General features: G+C 39.7%; 1 protein-coding gene across 8 annotated transcripts in view; it reads right to left on the reverse strand.

The window, feature by feature from the left end:
• The window catches only part of LOC139371387 (immunoglobulin like and fibronectin type III domain containing 1, tandem duplicate 1), a 30,415-nt gene extending 12,055 nt beyond the window's left edge, over positions 1–18,360 (reverse strand). For 2 of the 8 annotated variants that reach the window (XM_071111765.1, XM_071111760.1), the window contains exons 1-12: positions 18,127–18,354; positions 10,623–10,700; positions 8,799–8,843; positions 7,134–7,253; positions 6,223–6,362; positions 5,810–5,909; positions 5,572–5,662; positions 3,938–4,115; positions 3,671–3,784; positions 2,329–2,497; positions 1,784–2,056; positions 1,016–1,636 (exon numbers count right to left, since the gene is read on the reverse strand). In XM_071111765.1, coding sequence (XP_070967866.1) covers positions 1,016–1,636; positions 1,784–2,056; positions 2,329–2,497; positions 3,671–3,784; positions 3,938–4,115; positions 5,572–5,662; positions 5,810–5,909; positions 6,223–6,362; positions 7,134–7,253; positions 8,799–8,843; positions 10,623–10,674 — 1,903 coding nt within the window. In that variant the 5' untranslated portion in view covers positions 10,675–10,700; positions 18,127–18,354. Of the gene's footprint in view, positions 1–1,015; positions 1,637–1,783; positions 2,057–2,328; positions 2,498–3,670; positions 3,785–3,937; positions 4,119–5,571; positions 5,663–5,809; positions 5,910–6,222; positions 6,363–7,133; positions 7,254–8,798; positions 8,844–10,622; positions 10,701–18,126 lie in introns of all 8 variants that reach the window. The other 6 variants (XM_071111763.1, XM_071111759.1, XM_071111767.1 and 3 more) reach the window with 4 other exon arrangements.
• Positions 18,361–18,594: the final 234 nt, after the last annotated feature.

An 18,594-nucleotide genomic window follows, 5' to 3' on the forward strand; every position in this document is an offset into this window, starting at 1 on the left:
AGCATGATTACGAAAGAGGGATTACAATAACAGTATGGGATGCAAAAACAGAAGGGAGAAAAAGCGATAACAAAAAAACTATTTTAAAATGGATGCACACAAAAACAAGTATCTTAGATGTTTTTTATCTTAGTTGACTTGTCAGGGGTGTGTGTCCTTTACTTGTGTTGTTTTATGGTAGGTACTTCTTAAAGGGATACTTTGGGATTTTGGCAATGAGGCCCTGTATCTACTTCCGCAGATAAACTCTTGGATACCATTTTTATGTCTCTGCATGCAGTTTGAAGGAAGTTGCTAACTATCGCTAGCACAATGGATCTTTTTTTAACATTATTCTTTTTTTTACATTTAACCTTTATTTAACTAAGCAAGTCAGTTAATTAAGAACAAATTCTTATTTTACAATGACAGCCTACACCGGGCAAACCAGGACAACGCTGGGCCAATTATGCACCTTTCTATGGGACTCCCAATCACAGCCGGTTTTGATGCAGCCTGGATTTGAACTAGGGTGACTGTAGTGACCCCTGTAGCACTGAGATGCAGCGCCTTACACCGCTGCGCCACTCGGGAAAGGCTCGCATGAGCTCGCATAGGCTCTAACTTCCTTCTTACTGGACACAGAGACAGAAACGTGGTATCCACAAATTCATCTCTCAGGTGAAATAGATAAAGTGCCTAATATCCAAAATCCAGAAGTATTCATTTAAGTAGTGCTTTTAGGGGTTACCTTACCTAAATTAATCGTCTATGGTCAATCAGTGACTTCAATTACAATCTGATGTTAATGACCTTGAGACAGTCATCCCAGTCATAGAAATATGACATCTGGGTGAACTATACTTAGTGTAGTAGATATACTCTATGGGTCAGTTTCCCAGAACTAAAAAGCATGCTTAATGGAGAATCTCCATTGAACGTTTTATTTGTCGAAATCTGTGTCCGGGAAACTGGCCACAATGTCTTCCATTTAAACTACTTCAAAATCTTATCAGTGGAAGAAATAGTTTCTTACCTATGAACGTGTCTGGAACAACTTGGCCGCTTCTCACACGCTTTGTTTTTGTGGCTCCATCTTCCTCATCAGACTCATCTGTGCTTACTACTATGTCATCGTAGTCCGATCCAGATCCAGCATCTCCCTCAGCCCCTGCAGCTCCACCACCTGCAGCCCCACCACCTGCAGCACCACCACCTGCAGCACCACCACCTGCAGCCCCAACACCTGCAGCCCCACCACCTGCAGCCCCAACACCTGCAGATCCAACACCTGCAGCCCCACCTCCTGCAGATCCACCACCTGAGGCCTTCTTCTTTGCCTTTGCTTTCTCCTTAGCATCTTTTAATTTAGCAGCTTTTTTCTCTGCCTTAGCCTTAGCCTTAGCTTCCGCAGCCCTTGCTGCCTCTCTGGCGGCTTTGGAGGCTGCATCAGCGGCCTCTTTCTCAGCCTGGGTGGCTGCGTCAGTGACGCCTCTCTCAGCAGCCTTTATCTTTGCTTCCGCCAACCTCTCTTCCATGTCTTTCTTGTGTTTTTCCGCCTGCTCCTTTGCTATTTTCTCCAGATCCAAATCACCTCCTCCAGCCTGGGTTGTTTTGCGAGCTATCTTCTTGCCTTTGTTCGCAGGGTTCTTGTCAACTAAATCAGAGAATTTGCGAGTTATTTAATATAATGGTAGCCAGTGATGTGTGTGTGATTCACTGTTCATTTATATGGTTTATGAATGCAACTGATATGCTGAAAGATTGTTCAAAAACATTCCATGAGAAAATTGAATAACCTCACCTTCCACCACAAGCCAGGCATTGCAGGAATGGATACCTGCCACAGCTGCGTAGATACCAGCGTCCAAAGGCTGACAATCCTTCACTAACAACTTGTGGATGAGCTTGTCTTCAGACACTGTGATTTCAAATTTGTCATCATTTTCTATCGGGGCACTCTTGCCCATCCAATTAATCTCAGCCATAGGTGCCGTTAAGACACACTGAAAGATGGCATCTTGTCTTTCTTCTGCCTTCACCTCCTGAATTTTGACCGCAAAATTTACAGGTGGAACTGAAAGATGGATAGAGAGTTGGGAATAATACATACAAAGCCAATCTAGTTCACACAATCATGTCATGCTTCTCAAATTCTTCAAACACCAATTTGACAAATACTGCAGTTCTAGTCCTTGAATGCTGTAGTTCCCAAAATGTATAGTGTGATGTATTTGCTCTTGTTTAACTTTAATTCCACATAGTATCATTAACTATTTTGTAATAATCATATTATTGTAAAAAAAAATTATAGTCTCTATTTAGACTGCGACTTGCATTTGTACTCACTTTTGAAATCCGTAGAGAAGATATTAACTCCCTCTACATCCACTGAATAGAGACCAGCATCTTCCGGGTCTAGATTTTTGATCGTGAAAATGAATTTTTTGCCAACTCGTTTCAGTTGGTGCTTCATTTCTTCTTCCATCTCAACGGTGTAAGGAACCATAACACCATCCTGCAGAGTGTATATATCTTTTACTTTTTTATCGTTTTTTTTTAATGTACTTTCCGAGAGTCAGATGAACTCGTTGATACCAGTTTTATATCTCTGCGTCCATTATGAAGGAAGTTGGAGGTAGTTTTGTGAGCCAATGCTAACTAGCGTTAGCACAGTGACTGGAAGTCGACAGCTGTTCCCATAGACTTCCTGTCATTGCGCTAACTCTACTTAGCATTTGCACTAAATTTAGTTGGAAACTTCCTTTAAACTGCACACAGAGACATAAAAATAATATCCAAAAGTTCATCTGAGTCTGGGGAAGTAGATACAGGTCATTCGGAAAGTATTCAGACCCCTTGCCTTTTTCCACATTTTGTTACGTTACATACAGCCTTATTCTATAATTGATTAAATTAAACATTTTTCTCATCAATATGCACACAATACCCCATAATGCCAAAACAAAAACAGTTTTTTTAAACTTATTTTATAAGTATTCGGTCCCTTTGCTATGAGACTATACATTTAGTTCAGGTACATCATGTTTGCATTGATCATCCATGATATGTTTCGACAACTTGATTGGCGTCAACCTGTGGTAAATTAAATTGATTGGACATGACTTGGAAGGGCACACACCTGTCTATATAAAGTCCCACAGTTGACAGTGCATGTCAGAGCATAAACCAAGTTATGAGGTCGAAGGAAATGTCCGTAGAGTTCCCAGAACATGATTGTGTCGAGGGACAGATCTGGGGAAGGGTACCAAACATTTCTGCAGTATAAAAGTCCCCAAAAACATAGTGGCCTCCATCATTCTTAAATGGAAAACGTTTGGAATCACCAAGACTATTCCTTGAGCTGGCTGCCCGGCCAAACTGAGCAATCTGGGGAGAAAGGCCTTGGTCAGGGAGGTGACCAAGAACTCAATGGTAAATCTGACAGCGCTCCAGAGCTCCCCTTCCTCTGTGGAGGGGAGAAACTTCCAGAAGGACAACCATCTTGTCAACACCAATCACGTCTTTATGGTAGAGTGGCGAGACTGAAGCCCAAGAATACCCAAGAATACTAGAGGCTGTAATTGCTGCTAAAGGTGCTTCAAGAAAAGTACTAAATAAAGGGTCTGAATACTTATTTAAATGAAATAAACAGGAGAGCTATTGAACAGTTTGGTATGAGCTTTCATACCTTGTAGAGGAAAATTCTGCTGCTGGCATCTTTAAGATCCATGTCAATTTCAAACGTTGCATTTTCATCAGCATTGACTTCGATGTGTTTGAGCGAACTGATGTGTTCAATAAACTGAAACAGACAAATATAAAAGGTACGGGAAAATGACTGAGAAACCATAAGATCTTTGAAAAATCAAACAGTTGCCTGACACCTTTCCCCGTTTACTTTATTGGTGTTTTCTTCAAAATAACACCAGTAAAAAGATATTCCATAGTACTATACCTGTGCCTGTTCAACCTCTCTCTCCTTTTTCATTTCAGCCAGTTTTGTCAGCATCCCACGAAAATTAGTGATGCCGTACTCAGCACAGATTTGTTCATAATCTTTCTTGTCGGCACTCATCAGGATCTCCCAAACTTTCTCTTCAGATTCGAGTGGCTTTTGCTCATGGGCATCTCCCCTGCTGATCAAATCAAATCAAATGTTATTTGTCACATCTGCCGAATACAACAGGTGTACAGTGAAATGCTTAATTAAAAGTGCATAACCTACAATGTTTTAAAAAGTTAAGAAATAAAAGTGTCAAGTAAAAACACAAGTAAAAAATATAAAATAAAAGTAACAAATAATTTAACAGCAGCAGTAAAATAACAATAGCGAGGCTATATACAGGGGGTACCGGTACAGAGTCAATGTTAGTTGAGGTAATTGAGGTAATATGTACATGTAGGTAGAGTACAAAAGTGACTATGCGTAGATAATAAACAGAGAGTAGCAGCAGCGTAAAAGAGGGGTCTGGGTAGCCCTTTGATTAGCTGTTCAGGAGTCTTATGGCTTGGTGGTAGAAGCTGTTATGAAGCCTTTTGGACCTAGACTTGGTGCTCCGGTACTGCTTGCTGTGCGGTAGCAGAGAGAACAGTCAAAGACTAGGGTGGCTGGAGTCTTTGACAATTTTTTGGGCCTTCCTCTGACACCACCTGGTATTGAGGTCCTGGATGACAGGAAGCTTGGTCCCCGTGATGTACTGGGCTGTACGCACTACTCTCTGTAGTGCCTTGCAGTCGGAGGCCGAGCAGTTGCCAAATTTTTTCAGTCACTTGAGGGGGAATAGACTTTGTCGTGCCCTCTTCACGGCTGTCTTAGTGTGTTTGGACCATGATAGTTTGTTGGTGATGTAGACACCAATGAACTTGAAGGTCTCAACCTGCTGCACTGCAGCCCTGTCAATGAGAATGGGGGCGTACTTGTTCCTCCTTTTACTCTAGTCCACAATAATCTCCTTTGTCTTGATCACTTTGAGGGACAGGTTGTTGTCTTGGCACCACATGGCCAGGTCTCTGACCTCCTCCCAATAGACAGTCTCAGCGTTGTTGGTAATCATCAGCAAACTTGATGATGGTGATGGAGTCATGCCTTGCCATGCAGTCATGAGTGAGCAGGGAGTACAGGACGGGACTGAGCACACACCCCTGAGGGGCCTCTGTGTTAAGGATCAGCGTGGTGGATGTGTTGTTACCTACTCTTACCACATGGGGTTGGCCCGTCAGGAAGTCCAGGATCCAGTTGCAGAGGGAGGTGTTTAGTCACACAGGATGATCATTTACCATGCATGCATTCATTTGAATTGCTATTGCAGAGTTGCAGCCTGTATTTAGTCTGCTTTTTAAATTAATTGTCTCCTGTTATACAAATCTATTCAGCATTGTGTTTCCCTCTGTCACTTAGGGCGTGTTTTCCAGACCTGAACCCTTTTCAATCAGAGCGCTTTAACTTATTGTTACCTTCTTTTTCGAGGTTTAGGTCTTCTGTTTGAAAGGTTTAGGAGTTAGGGAACTGAATTTCAACCACTAAAATACCTGTTCAAAACTCATTTACACAACCTGTTTAATAGAGTACAATGTAATGCATTCTCTTACCGCTTCTTCAACATTGTTCTAAAAGACCCAGGTTTGACTGCTTCTTGTTCTTCTTTGGACTTGGCTAATTCCTTCGTCTTTTTGAATCCAACTGGACAGAAACGATTCTTAATGTTTATGTCTTAAAGTGTTGATCATTCTTTTTAAAATCATTAGAATGCACTTGCATGACAAGATAAATATTGCTTAAGAGAGGTTTAGATTAGATGTGTTAGAATTCTCTTTTTGTCTGTCCTACCTTCAATGACATTCAGCTGGATAGTGCAAACAGCCTTTCCATACTCATTTGTTGCAAAGCATTTGTAGGTGTCGGCATCTTCTGGACATACTTTGGGGATCTGTAAGCAAACTGATAATGTATTAACTACGTACTTCCCATCGACTGCTGTTAAGGTCCATAAAACAAATCAATCGAAATATACTTCAAGGGTAATTGCTTTATTTATTTTAAAATCCAGGAATTTAACCATTAATTATTATAATACATTTTTTATGTTAAAGGGTTGAAATATAAAGGTTGGAGTAAAAAGGAGGGGACATGTAGAAGTCAAGAGATTGGGCAGCATTTGATGGAACTGAAATTGACAATGTGTCCCCTTTATTGTTGAGTATAAGAACCAGTTGGTGCTGAATGGTGATAAACATGCTTACCTCTAGGGTGTGTTCACCAGACGCCTCGTCATACTTGCTCTGGAACTTCGCTGGATCGTCTATCTTTCCATTTGCTCGGTTCCATGTCACGTTGGGTGTAGGTTCACCATACACAATGGCTTTGAACACCCCGAACTTGCCTGATTTGGGATTAGAGTCATAGAATACTTGTAAATAGTAGTAATTTGAACCATTGTGTTTTTCTTCTGATGTCCAATATTTGTCCGTATTTGGGTGTCTAATTAGTCCATCCTTTTGGTGATACAATTTTATATAAGGATTAGTGAGATAGGTCGGACTGTATTTGTTTGGTATTTTATTGAATACATTGCATTTTCACCAAATATGATGTGTAACATTTGTTATACAACTACCCCCAATGATGAAAGAGCTAGGCGTTAATTCTGGCATATGCTTTAATAAGGAGCTTAACAGACTGCCTCTATTAAAGGTTGTGTCACCAATCTAAGTGTGCAAGGTTAAATAAGGATTTGGTATGTGAGTGGGTAGGGCATAGAAGGTCATCATAATCATAAATTATGTAGAGTCTACATTTCATTTCTGTTGCAAATGAAGTTGATATGAGCCGTCTGTAAGGATTGCATTTTGTGGACTTCACCATACATCACATGCCTTATGACCACTGTCACATGTCAGGGCCTGAAGCCTGTGGAACCTACTCCAAATGATATAAATGTCTCAACTGAGATGTAAAGTAATGCAATCGGGCCTATCCCTACATGTCCTTATGCTGCTTGTCTTAGTCAGGACATAATATAATATATGCCATGTGTGCATTTTATATATATATATTTTTTTAAGGCAATAGCAGAACACACAACACTTATTGCAGTATAATAGGACAGCTATGCCTGTTAATGCAGACTATTTCATGATTAACTGTTCCTTACCCTCCTGAATAGTTAATGCGATGGGCTTGCGTGTGAAGTCAGGGTGGCTTTTCCCCTCTGGTATTTCCTCCACATACTGCGTGATCATAACTCCGGGGACTTTTGATCTGAATTTCTTGACTGATCACACACACACACCAAAAATAAATCATTAGAAAACGGCGCAATTATTTGATAACATTGTTAGCACTTACTGTTTAAAACAATTGAGATTTGCATTAATGGATGACCAAATCTAACACGCATAATGTCTAATACAGTTATAATCACTGAATTATTACATGCGTCAATATCATGTAATATTTGACTTTTTGAATGGAAGGGATTGAGGGTCATATTCGGACCTAATATTACTGTAGAAGTAGTCATAGTACAAGTCTTGTTAAAGCAATGGCTGATACACCAAAACATGGAGTAGACTAGTAGTATCAGGTTGGGAATACTGCCCTAAATCTCATGCCACATCTAGCAAGAAAATACACCAATATGCAAAGTCTGCACGTGTAATTTTCATACCAAAATGAAGCCAACTAAGCAAAAAACATGATGTTATTATTATTTTCACTTTAGATCAATGCATCATTGTTCTCTTAATATTTATGGTACAGTACATTTTACTTTTAAAGCTGAAATCTGTAGTTGGTGAAACTACCATGTCCTGTTAGAGATTTTGCATCAACAAATAAGTTACTTCAAACAATGTCACGATGCTGGATGCTCCTCTCCTCTGTTTCATCAACAAAACAAAACAATAACTAAGGGGCTGGGGTGAAGAGTGGTGCTGTTGCCCCCTTTACGGATTTCAGCTTTAATGTGATGACTCTTTTTTTATTATAACAGCTGCAAACGTAGCACCGCTGCAGAGACTTAGTCAATCTGACCCCAACTGTTTCAAATTATGTTTGGTCATCCATCCTATTTCCATCCATATTTCTCTGTTTTACTTGACTACTGTAACTGAACATAAATATAATTCCACAGCACTGATGAGTAATCATGAGCAAATAATTGTTTGATGCAGATGTTAATTGTCTGTAAGAACATTTTCTCGAAACCCCATGACCTAAAACCTAGGTCATGAAGGGCCCAATCTGTCCTCCCACATACTCAACTTGTATTCTCTTGCACAAGGTACAGTTAGGTTGCAAGACAATATAAGGACGTCATACCAATCATCCGCAATGCCGTTTAATGAGGATAGTTTGTCAGTATTAATGGATTTGTCATTTGTTTAGAATTCTACAATGAAGTGCGTCTGTTGTGACGCTGAAAATTTGAGTCAAACACGTACACGAATTACACCACTCATATGATGATGTATAGAGTAGCCTACATGCAACACAGTCATTACTTTCATCCACCATGCTTTGGTACAGTAAAACACCCAGACCAAAAGTATAAGGTATACTCTCTTAGAAAAAAACATGCTATCTAAAACCTTAAAGGGTTCTTCAGCTATCCCCAGAGGATAACCATTAGAAGAACACTTTTTGGTTTCCATGTAGAGGCCTTTTAGGTTCAGTGTAGAACCCTTTCCACAGTGGACTTTTTTCAAAGATTTTTTTTTCCACTTTCTTTTTTCCTAATTTTTTTCTAAGATTGTACAAAGAGAAAGACACATTAATGGAAACTCAAGTTGCTGGAGTTTCCTTTTCTCTTGCATACCTTTTTTGTGGTGGGGCTTTTCCATAGCACCCCCAGCACCTTCCACTTTACAAGCAACATGACAGCAAGAGAAAGGAAATAGCACAGGAAACATTAATCCTGACAAAAGCACCTGAGAGAGTCTTGGGAACTTCGACAGGATTATGAATCCACACATACAGTACATAGATACATACGATTAACATTAAACACAAGGACAAGGGAAACATCCAACACACACAACTTGGAGAGAACCAACCTCCTAAGGTTTTTCAGAAGATTATTTTATGGAACAAATGTTTGAAAGAAAAATTATGAAAGATTAATTGTATATATACATTTGTAACCATTATGAATTTCTGAGTACATCAAATCATGGAGTTAACAGCAATTATATTGTTCCCTAAGTCATTATGCTGCTTGTCTTAGTCTTAGTCTTTTAATATTTAGCATACAAGGTATGTTTTCTCTATGACGATGGCCTATTAATACTAACTAAGAACTAGTGGTGTTAAATTATACTAAATCTGCTGACCAACTTTCGTGTATCAGATATCAGATATGCCAGTCCTCATTGGCATCCAATAAGGTCCCATTTAATGTGTTATGGTTGTCCATGGGGTTGGGCTGTTGAGAGTCCTTTTCTGTGCCAGTTACAGTGCATATTAATAGTTGTCTGTAAATTGATTTGGAAAACAGCTGAGGAAGATGAGATATCCGATTATGTCTTCTACCAAAAGGTTTATTGCCAGTCATCCATAGTCTTCCATAGTCTTCCCATTTCAATCAACCCCACAGTAAAAATTCTTTAAACGCTTCAGTTTACTGGTCAAATATGATCTCAAACTTAATCTTCTGTTTAGATTTGTTGACAAAGTAGATATGTTGTCAAGCATTCAGCACAGGTTTGACAGATTTCTCTTGATGTTGAATCAGTTCTTCTTTAGTTTTTCTAGCATAAGCGTGTTGTCTTACAGTTTTGTGATGTATTTTTTGTAAACTGCAAGTAAATAAAACAATTGACAGCACTTTTCATTCTTCACTCTTCATAATCGAGATAAACATCTTCTTTTTCATTCTTCTGCTGAATCATAAATATATTCATGCCCATTCTTTTTCCAATTTCACCCAATGACTGGCTGGTGATATAGCCTTATGATGGCGTTGACAGAGAAGTGTTTGACATGATTGGGCCACTAGAGAGGTTGACATGGTGATTTGACTGCTACTTCACCTTTTAAGCTGATTGAAGCAATAGCAAGCAGCTTGTATTTCTTCATGTGCTTGTCTGGAGAATGGTCCTTTTCGGCAATATCTTAATTCCTAGTATAATTGACACTGTAGTAGGTGTTGTTAATTTTTAATCAGGGTGCTCCTGTATGATTTTGGAAGCCCAGATGATTCTGCACAAATTTTTGGATTGAAGCATCTCTTCATCTTCTTCTGGATAGCACAAGAGCAGAAGACATTATTAGGTGATGTTCTTGACGAAGCTTGTCATTTATGACTATCTAAATGTCATCTGTACTGAAAATGATCTCATATATTCTCTACACTTAGTTGTGTATTGGATGGTCTAATTGATACTCTTTACACACCTCGATTTACTGGCGAACTATCGGTAGAAGACACTGGAGCACAGTGTTGCACACGCATTGCAACAATTGTTCTGTCAATACAGCACAACCTAACATTTTTATGCCTGCAACTGTATCTTGGCAATCAATAACGGGCTATGATTCCTGCCTTTTTTGTTATTTACCCTTTGCCTGTGTGTGACTGCATTGGGTGGTTGTCTGTCTTGATTCGACTGTTAAGAGGAGAAATCCATCACATTGCACTTACCCTTCTGCCCTTCGGCAGATTTATCTGTCACTTTCGACTTCATCACCTTCATCTTGGTATATTTTGGATCAGAAGGCTCTGTAACAGACATTCACACAGAAAAAAGGAATGTGAGTTAAAACGGTCAAGTTGAATGGAACATCACTAGCACTGATTACAGTCATTGAGATGCCTACTAGTTACGAGACAAAATAAAAAGACAAGAAAAAACAGGGGTTTCAAAAGAGATCATTTACATGAGTGACATTCTCTCCTATTCAGCTAATAACCAGCAGGTGGCACTTGAGACTCGGGTTTAGTGTTAGTTTGCACTATTTCTAATCTCATTATAAGGTTGCGTATCAAAGAAACCCTAAAATGACATCATCGGGGTAGTGTATCCTCCTCCCAGACGATACAGTATCAAGCAGCTGCTAGCAATGGAAGTGGTGCTGTTACTCTATCCAGTCAGTAAGAGGCAGCATGCAACACACGTCTATCTATTGGCCTTGTGTCGAACCACTGGATCGATGTCTATCCTAGGAATGTGATGCTGACATGTTTTGATTGAGCCCTGCAGTTGTTGAAATCTCGACTAAACCAAACTGTGGGAGGATATTCGGAGGGGGTGGGTTGCAACAGAGGCACAGAGGGCGCTATAGATTATCGAGGTATTTGTAGATGGTTAATAGGGAACGAAGCTAACAAAGACCTCTGCTCTCTGCAGATTATAGATCACTTGTCTATATGGTTCCACAGGATTAAGTGTTGATCCTACGTTTTGAGAATTGCTTCTAACAATTTTATGTTGACAATTTAATATTGAATTGTGTTCACGCAATACCTGAATCACCCAATTTTTTTTTTAATGCAATACTATCCTTGCCTGCCTGGGTTTATAGCATATGTTGTTTGGCTTGTCAAATGTCAAATATAAATTAGGATTTGATTTATAATGTACATCAGGTGTCCTCTGACACAGATTGTAAAGACAGAAATGCTAGGGATTTCAAGATACAGACTGACAGCACTTCTGGAGACATAGCAGTATCATTGGTCTACGAATGTAAAAGGTCACACAACTCTTTATATCCTTCCTTTTTTTGTTGTTGTAGTAACACTTCACCTGACGGCTGTTCTGCCTATCAAGCCTTAAAATGCTCATTGGTTAGGGGTTGAAGAGGGGGGAGTTATTAAGGGTAAGTTAACTCGTATTTTTACATCTCGTCATAGATTCTTAGAAAATACGGTAAGGTGTGTGCTACCGCTTCAGGCCTTTATAGTTATTAACATTTTGGTTTCATATTTCCGTACCATTGAAGTGATACATAAGGATATCTTGAGTTAACGTATGAACTTAGGTATACAGCATTACAGCTGAATTACCTTGAAATAACGTAATGACTATATTTTGTTTCTAAACTAGGACTGGTAGCATGCATTCTTTTTACATTATATTCAGATATTATATATGTTCTATATGATTTAGCATGTGGTGCAGATGACTCAGTTTTACATTTGAAACCCTGAAAATTATGTGTTCGCATGATTTGCATGATGCCATAATCCCGCCCATCTGTTGGATGTTTAAAATGCATCAACAACATATTAGGGACAGAGCAGCATACAGTATGTGTGTTCACGTATGCAGTACACTATAAGGATCAGATGTGAATAATTCATTTTGGGGACATTTGTTTAATGTAAAAAAAAAAAAACTGATATTTTAGTGTACAAATCAAATTGTATTAGTCAAATGCACCGAATACAACAGGTGTAGACCTTACAGTGAAATGCTTACTTACGAGCCCATATCCAACAATGCAGTTTAAAAAAATACGTATAAGAAATGAAAGTAACAAGTAATTAAAGAGCAGCAGTAAAATAACAATAGCAGGCCATATACAGGGGGCTACCGGTACAGAGTCAATTTGCGGGGGCACCGGTTAGTTGAGGTACTATGTACATGAAGGTAGAGTTATTAAAGTAACTATGCATAGATGATAACAACAGAGTAGCAGCGGTGTATAAGAGGGGGGGGGGGGGGTGCAAGTAGTCTGGGTAGCCATTTGATTAGGTGTTCAGGAGTCGAAGGGCTTGGGGGTAGAAGCTTTTTAGAAGCCTCTTGGACCTAGACTTGGCGCTCCGGTGCCGCTTTCCGTGTGGTAGCAGAGAGAACAGTCTTTGACTTAGGTGGCTGGAGACTTTGACAATTTCATGGACCTTCCTCTGACACCACCTGGTTTAGAGGTCCTGGATGGCAGGAAGCTTGGCCCCAGTGATGTACTGGGCTATTCGCACTACGCTCTGTAGTGCCTTGCGGTCGGAGGCAGAGCAGCTGCCATACCAGGCAGTGATGCAACCAGGCAGTGATGCTCTCGATTGTGCAGCTGTAGAACCTTTTGAGGATCTGAGGACCAATGACAAAACTTTTCAGTCTCCTGAGGGGGAATAGGTTTTGTCGTGCCCTCTTCACAACTGTCTTTGTGTGCTTGGACCATGTTAGTTTGTTGGTGATATGGAGAACAGCTTCCCTAGAAGGCCAGCATCCCGGATTTGCGTCTTCACTGTTGACATTGACACTGGTGTTTTGCGGGTATTATTTAATTAATCTACCAGTTGAGGACTTGTGAGGCGTCTGTTTCTCAAACTAGACACTCTAATGTACTTGTCCTCCTTGCTTAGTTGTGCACCGGGGCCTCCCACTCCTCTTTCTATTCTGGTTAGAGACAGTTTGTGCTGTTCTGTGACGGGAGTAGTACACAGCATTGTAAGAGATCTTCAGTTTCTTGGCAATTCCTCGCATGGACTAGCCTTAATTTCTCAGAACAAGAATAGACTGACGAGTTTCAGAAGAAAGTCATTTGTTTCTGGACATTTTGAGCCTATAATTGAACCCACAAATGAAGGTCAGTTTCATTGCTTCTTTAATCAGAACAGGTTTCAGCTGTGCTAAAAGGGTTTTCTAAGGATCAATTAGTGTCACGTCCTGACCTTAGTTCCTTGTTTATGTCTCTGTTTTAGTTGGGTCAGAGCGTGAGTTGGGGTGGGCATTCTATGTTTTGTGTTCTATGTTTTCTATTTCTATGTGTTTGGCCTGGTATGGTTCCCAATCAGAGGCAGCTGGTTAATCGTTGTCTCTGATTGAGAACCATACTTAGGCAGCCTGTTTTCCCACTATGGGTGTGGGTAGTTATTTTCTGTTTAGTGTGTTTTGCACCTGACGGAGCTGTTTCGGTTGTTCTTTTGTTGCTTATTTGATAGTGTTCAGTTTTACCATTAAAATGATGAGCACTTACCACGCTACACCTTGGTCCTCACCTTCTTCTACCAACGGCCGTTACAATTAGCTTTTTAAAATTACAAACTTGGATTAGCTAACACAACTTGCCATTGAAACACAGGAGAGATGGTTGCTGACAATGGGCCTCTGTACGCCTATGTAGATATTCCGTTTTCAGCTACATTCGTAATTTTCAACATTAACAATGTCTACACGGTAATTCTGATCATTTTTATGTTATTTTAATGGTAAAAAAATGTGCTTTTCTAAATTACCTCTAACTTCAGAACGGTAGTGTACTTTTGATTTTGTAGGAATTAATTGAATTATGAACAATGTGTACCATTTGGTACAATACACTGTAGTAACTAATTAAGCTCCAGTTTGTATCCATTGTTACAAGCTACTAGTTCGTTACCGCCTAATAGTAAATAATCAGGTAGATTCTAGGTGATTCTAGATTTATTTTTTATTTAAAGTGTTCTATCTGTATAATAAAAGTGCAGAACATGTTTGATAGAATCTTTCCTTAAGTCATCAAGCAGCCTCAGCAGGGATGGAACTTAAGGGTTTTCGGCACTGAACAGCCGGGCTAGTAGACCACAATTTTAAATAGACAGGATCCAAAATCTGTGTTTGAAAGACAAAGTTTCTCTAACCGGCCGGCTACTTGGGCACAATTTCTATTAGGCTGGTCTGAAACGTGTTACTTCAGGCTCGAGGGCTAGATTCATCTCCATCCCTGAACCTCAGGCTATCTTAATAAGCACACAAGCTGTGCCATTACTCAAATTGAGAGCTTTATTTTTAGTTCATTACACACTCCCAATAAGACTGTCCGAAGCAGAGCTGGACTCCAGCAGTGGTCTTGACTCTTGCCGGGGACATAAAAATGAACTCCAACGCCTTTGATATGACACCAAAGTATATGCATCCTTCTGCAGAGCTTATTTTACCTTCATTTAACTAGGCAAGTGAGTTAAGAACAACATCTTATTTTCAATGACAACCTAGGAACAGTGGGTTAACTGCCTTGTTCAGGGGCAGAACAACAGATGTTTTACCTTGTCAGCTCGGGGATTCATGTGTGCTATCACACAGAAAATCACTTGTTTCTCTGATACGTGGCTGTATAAAAGGTAACACTTATGTCGCAGTGAGAAATAGGAGGCATGCTTTATAACCAGTATGTGGGGTAAGATTCCACGACTGGCAGCATAAGTAATTTACCACACTGGTGCCAGGCTGTCTTGAAATGTCTTGCTGTTGTTGATGGAAAGAAGAGTCCTCTTTTTTGATAATGTATGTCTATTTGTATGTATGTGTTTACATGCAGTATTGCTCTTGTTGTGGCGTATGTTTGTTACTAGTTTTGTACTTTGTTATATAATTGTCACACAAGTGCTTACTTAGACTACTTGATAACTAAATTATTTAGAATAGTGTTGATACTGGATCAGTGATGCAATTTTGTCTTGTAGCTCCTTCCTCTTGCAAATATTTAAAATGGTGTTTCCACATAGTGTTTCACATGAACTCATAAAGGTGTTGTATTACAGAGTGATAGACAAAACAGATGCAGCCCTGCCCTGACTTCCAATGTGCAGTCATGAAACTGAATTAATTAACAACACTCTAAATAAAGTGTCCAGGTTTGATGGAGTGCACTCAACCTCATGATCTTCAAGACTCCATTTACCATGTCCTGTTAACTGGTAAATGTGATGTTTAACTTTATCCACTTGGTAGCAAACATTCACACACTGTCCTAACACCATGAAGTGTTGTAATAGTGTGCAGGTAAACGTGTCAATTTCACCTCTGAGGGAAGATTGACAAAGACCTGTGCGTTCTTGCTATGTAACACTACAGCAGCAAGGCCATTAATTTAGGGGCAGGATAAAGCTACACTATGAATCAACCAGCTTGACAGTGTGCTGAACCTACAGTGAGCCGTGAGAATGATCTCATCAAGGGCTGAACAGCAAACGAACACATGTGGCTCATTCCACAAAATGCGTACCTTTTGGACATTTTTAAGAAATTAACTTAAACATATAATTTGTCATTTTGGGTGAAAATGAAGAATACTTAAGGATTGGTGTCCTCCCCACGGGACAGTTAAGCTCAAAGGATAATGTGATTAGCATGAGGTTGTAAGTAACACGAACATTTCCAAGGACATAGACATATCTGATATGGGCAGAAAGCTTCATCCAAAAATGTCTCCAAGTTTCACCATCATTGTAAAGGCCTAGTTAAAATACACCCATTTCATGGAATGACCCGCGTACTTATTGCTAAAATGGTGCTAGACAAGTCTGAGTAACTCTGTCTTTCACCATTGACTGCGCTGCTGACCTCACACTTGAAATGGCATCTGAGAGGATCTCAAGTGTCCCTCCCGGCGATTTTTCACACCTACACTAACCACTGCTGTATAACTCACAAAAAACAGTTCCTTGATGACAAGGGGTTTTGGTGACAGACGGGTGCTGTATTTGAAGGGTAGTACTTGAATTTCCAAATGGTTTTCTGAATTATTTTCAATTAAGAGAGCTGCCAAATTCATGCATAAATACCACAATAGAGACTCGAGGTATGTTTCGCCATTATAAAAACACAGGGCATTTTGTTAATGTTATGTTCCTTTTGTTCTACTGCATTGTTTCCAAATGCAATCTTCTATTTTGTGTCTGCTTCTGTAAAATGACACAACAATAGTTCATTTAGATACAAGTATCTTCTTATCGTTAGTCCGAAATAGAAAAATGTTTGCACTCTCACACACATGCAGTACACACTGAGTGACATAGACTGCCCAGGTGAATCCAGGTGAAAGCTATAATGCCTTTTCGATGTCACTTAAATCCACTTCAATTAGTGTAGATGAAGGGGAGGAAACGGGTAAAAAGCCCTGAGACGATTGAGATATGTATTGCGCATGTGTGCCATTCAGAGGGTGAATGGGCAAGCCAAAATATTTAAGTGTGTTAAAAAGGAGCATGTGTTAAACAAACCAAAATATATTTTATATTTGAGATTCTTCAAAATAGCCACCCTTTTGCCTTGATGACAGCTTTGCACACTCTAGGCATTCTATCGACCAGCTTCATTAGGTAGTCACCTCCCCCACCCCTTTTGCCCTCAGAACAGTGTCAATTCGTCGGGGCATAGACTCTACAAGGTCTCGAAAGCATTCCGCTGGGATGCAGGCCCATTTTGACTCCAATACTTCCCACATTTGTTTCAAGTTGGCTGGATGTCCTTTGGGTGGTGGACCATTCTTGATACACACAGGAAGTGTGAAAAACCCAGAAGTGTTGCAGTTCTTGACACAAACCAGTGCACCTACTATAATACTCTGTTCAAAGGCACTTCATAATTGTATCTTGCCCATTCATCCTCTGAATGGCACACATTCATATGTATATATATAGATATATGTATATATGTATAGTCTAAATTGTATTGGATACAGAATAGCTTTTTGCGGTTTGTCTATAAAACCAGCCCACTACGGCATATCATATATGTTTGGGCTGCATTTTTATTTGACACCTCCATCTATAGTTAGCCGTCACCCTCAAACCTCACAACTATGACCTCACGGCTATGACCTCACGTCTATGATCCAGCTCTACAAATTCCACAACAGTGAAATTCAAACTGTAGAACACACATGCCCAACTAAAAAGATTTTATGCATTACCACCAAGTCAGCTGTACATCTTCATATGGAATCCCAGTCTAATGTACAGTACAGTATGTCAGACACATAAGCAAGTGAATGTCCGTAACTAACTTAATGAGGTATTCAGTAACTTGAGTAACTGAAATAAGAGGGCATTAAAAACTTAAAGACCAGAAAGCAAACAGTTGCGACATTTAATACCCTCTACCCTTAAATCTTTTATGTACCTTTTAAAGGTATTCAGCCCTGCTGAAGTTATTTTACACCCTAATCTTCTGATATCAACTGAAAATCCCTGTGGTCATACAACATCTGCTTACATACTCATATGCAGAATAGCATTATCACTATGTTTCCCAGATCAACTAAAACACTATTACTACCACTTTATGTACATTATGGAATGTTGTTCTTTCCTCAAGTCACATAACAGAATAACAATACTGGCACAATTAAAAAAGGTACAAGGCCAGTTTGTATTTCCCTCCATGCTGGTCCATCTCGTCCGACCCCCCCATTCTGCCAGAGAGGAGGGAAGAACGACCTACCTGCTCACAGTCCTCAGTGCTCTCAGCTGTGCTCCTTTCAAGCAACACTGTGGCTACTCTGATATTTGAGTGCCTGTTCCAAGTTGTGCTCGGTAATAAATCCTAAAGAGCAACGTGTGTGTCTCTGCCTGAAGACTAAGCGACTGCCAAAACAAGTTGTCTTTTCTGTATTTGTGTTGAGGAGTTGCACCAAAGACGTTTGGTTGGGTGGGCAGTGAAGAGGGGGGCTCCACTAAGGGTGGGTCTAACTAACACTTCCTTTACAGTGGCACTCCTCATACTGTAATGTTTATTAACTGGTTCCCATAACCACACTTTCACTTAAAATCCTGAAAGAGAAAAAATATGATATGTTCTTCATGGTGTATATCCAGTGAATATAACACTGCAAGTTTGTCTAGACCTATGATGGTTATTTTCAATTATACATTTGAGTGTCATTCATTACTAGAAGTAATAAGGTCTGTG

The sequence above is a fragment of the Oncorhynchus clarkii genome, chromosome 17, assembly GCF_045791955.1.
Source record: "Oncorhynchus clarkii lewisi isolate Uvic-CL-2024 chromosome 17, UVic_Ocla_1.0, whole genome shotgun sequence".
NCBI lineage: Eukaryota > Metazoa > Chordata > Actinopteri > Salmoniformes > Salmonidae > Oncorhynchus > Oncorhynchus clarkii.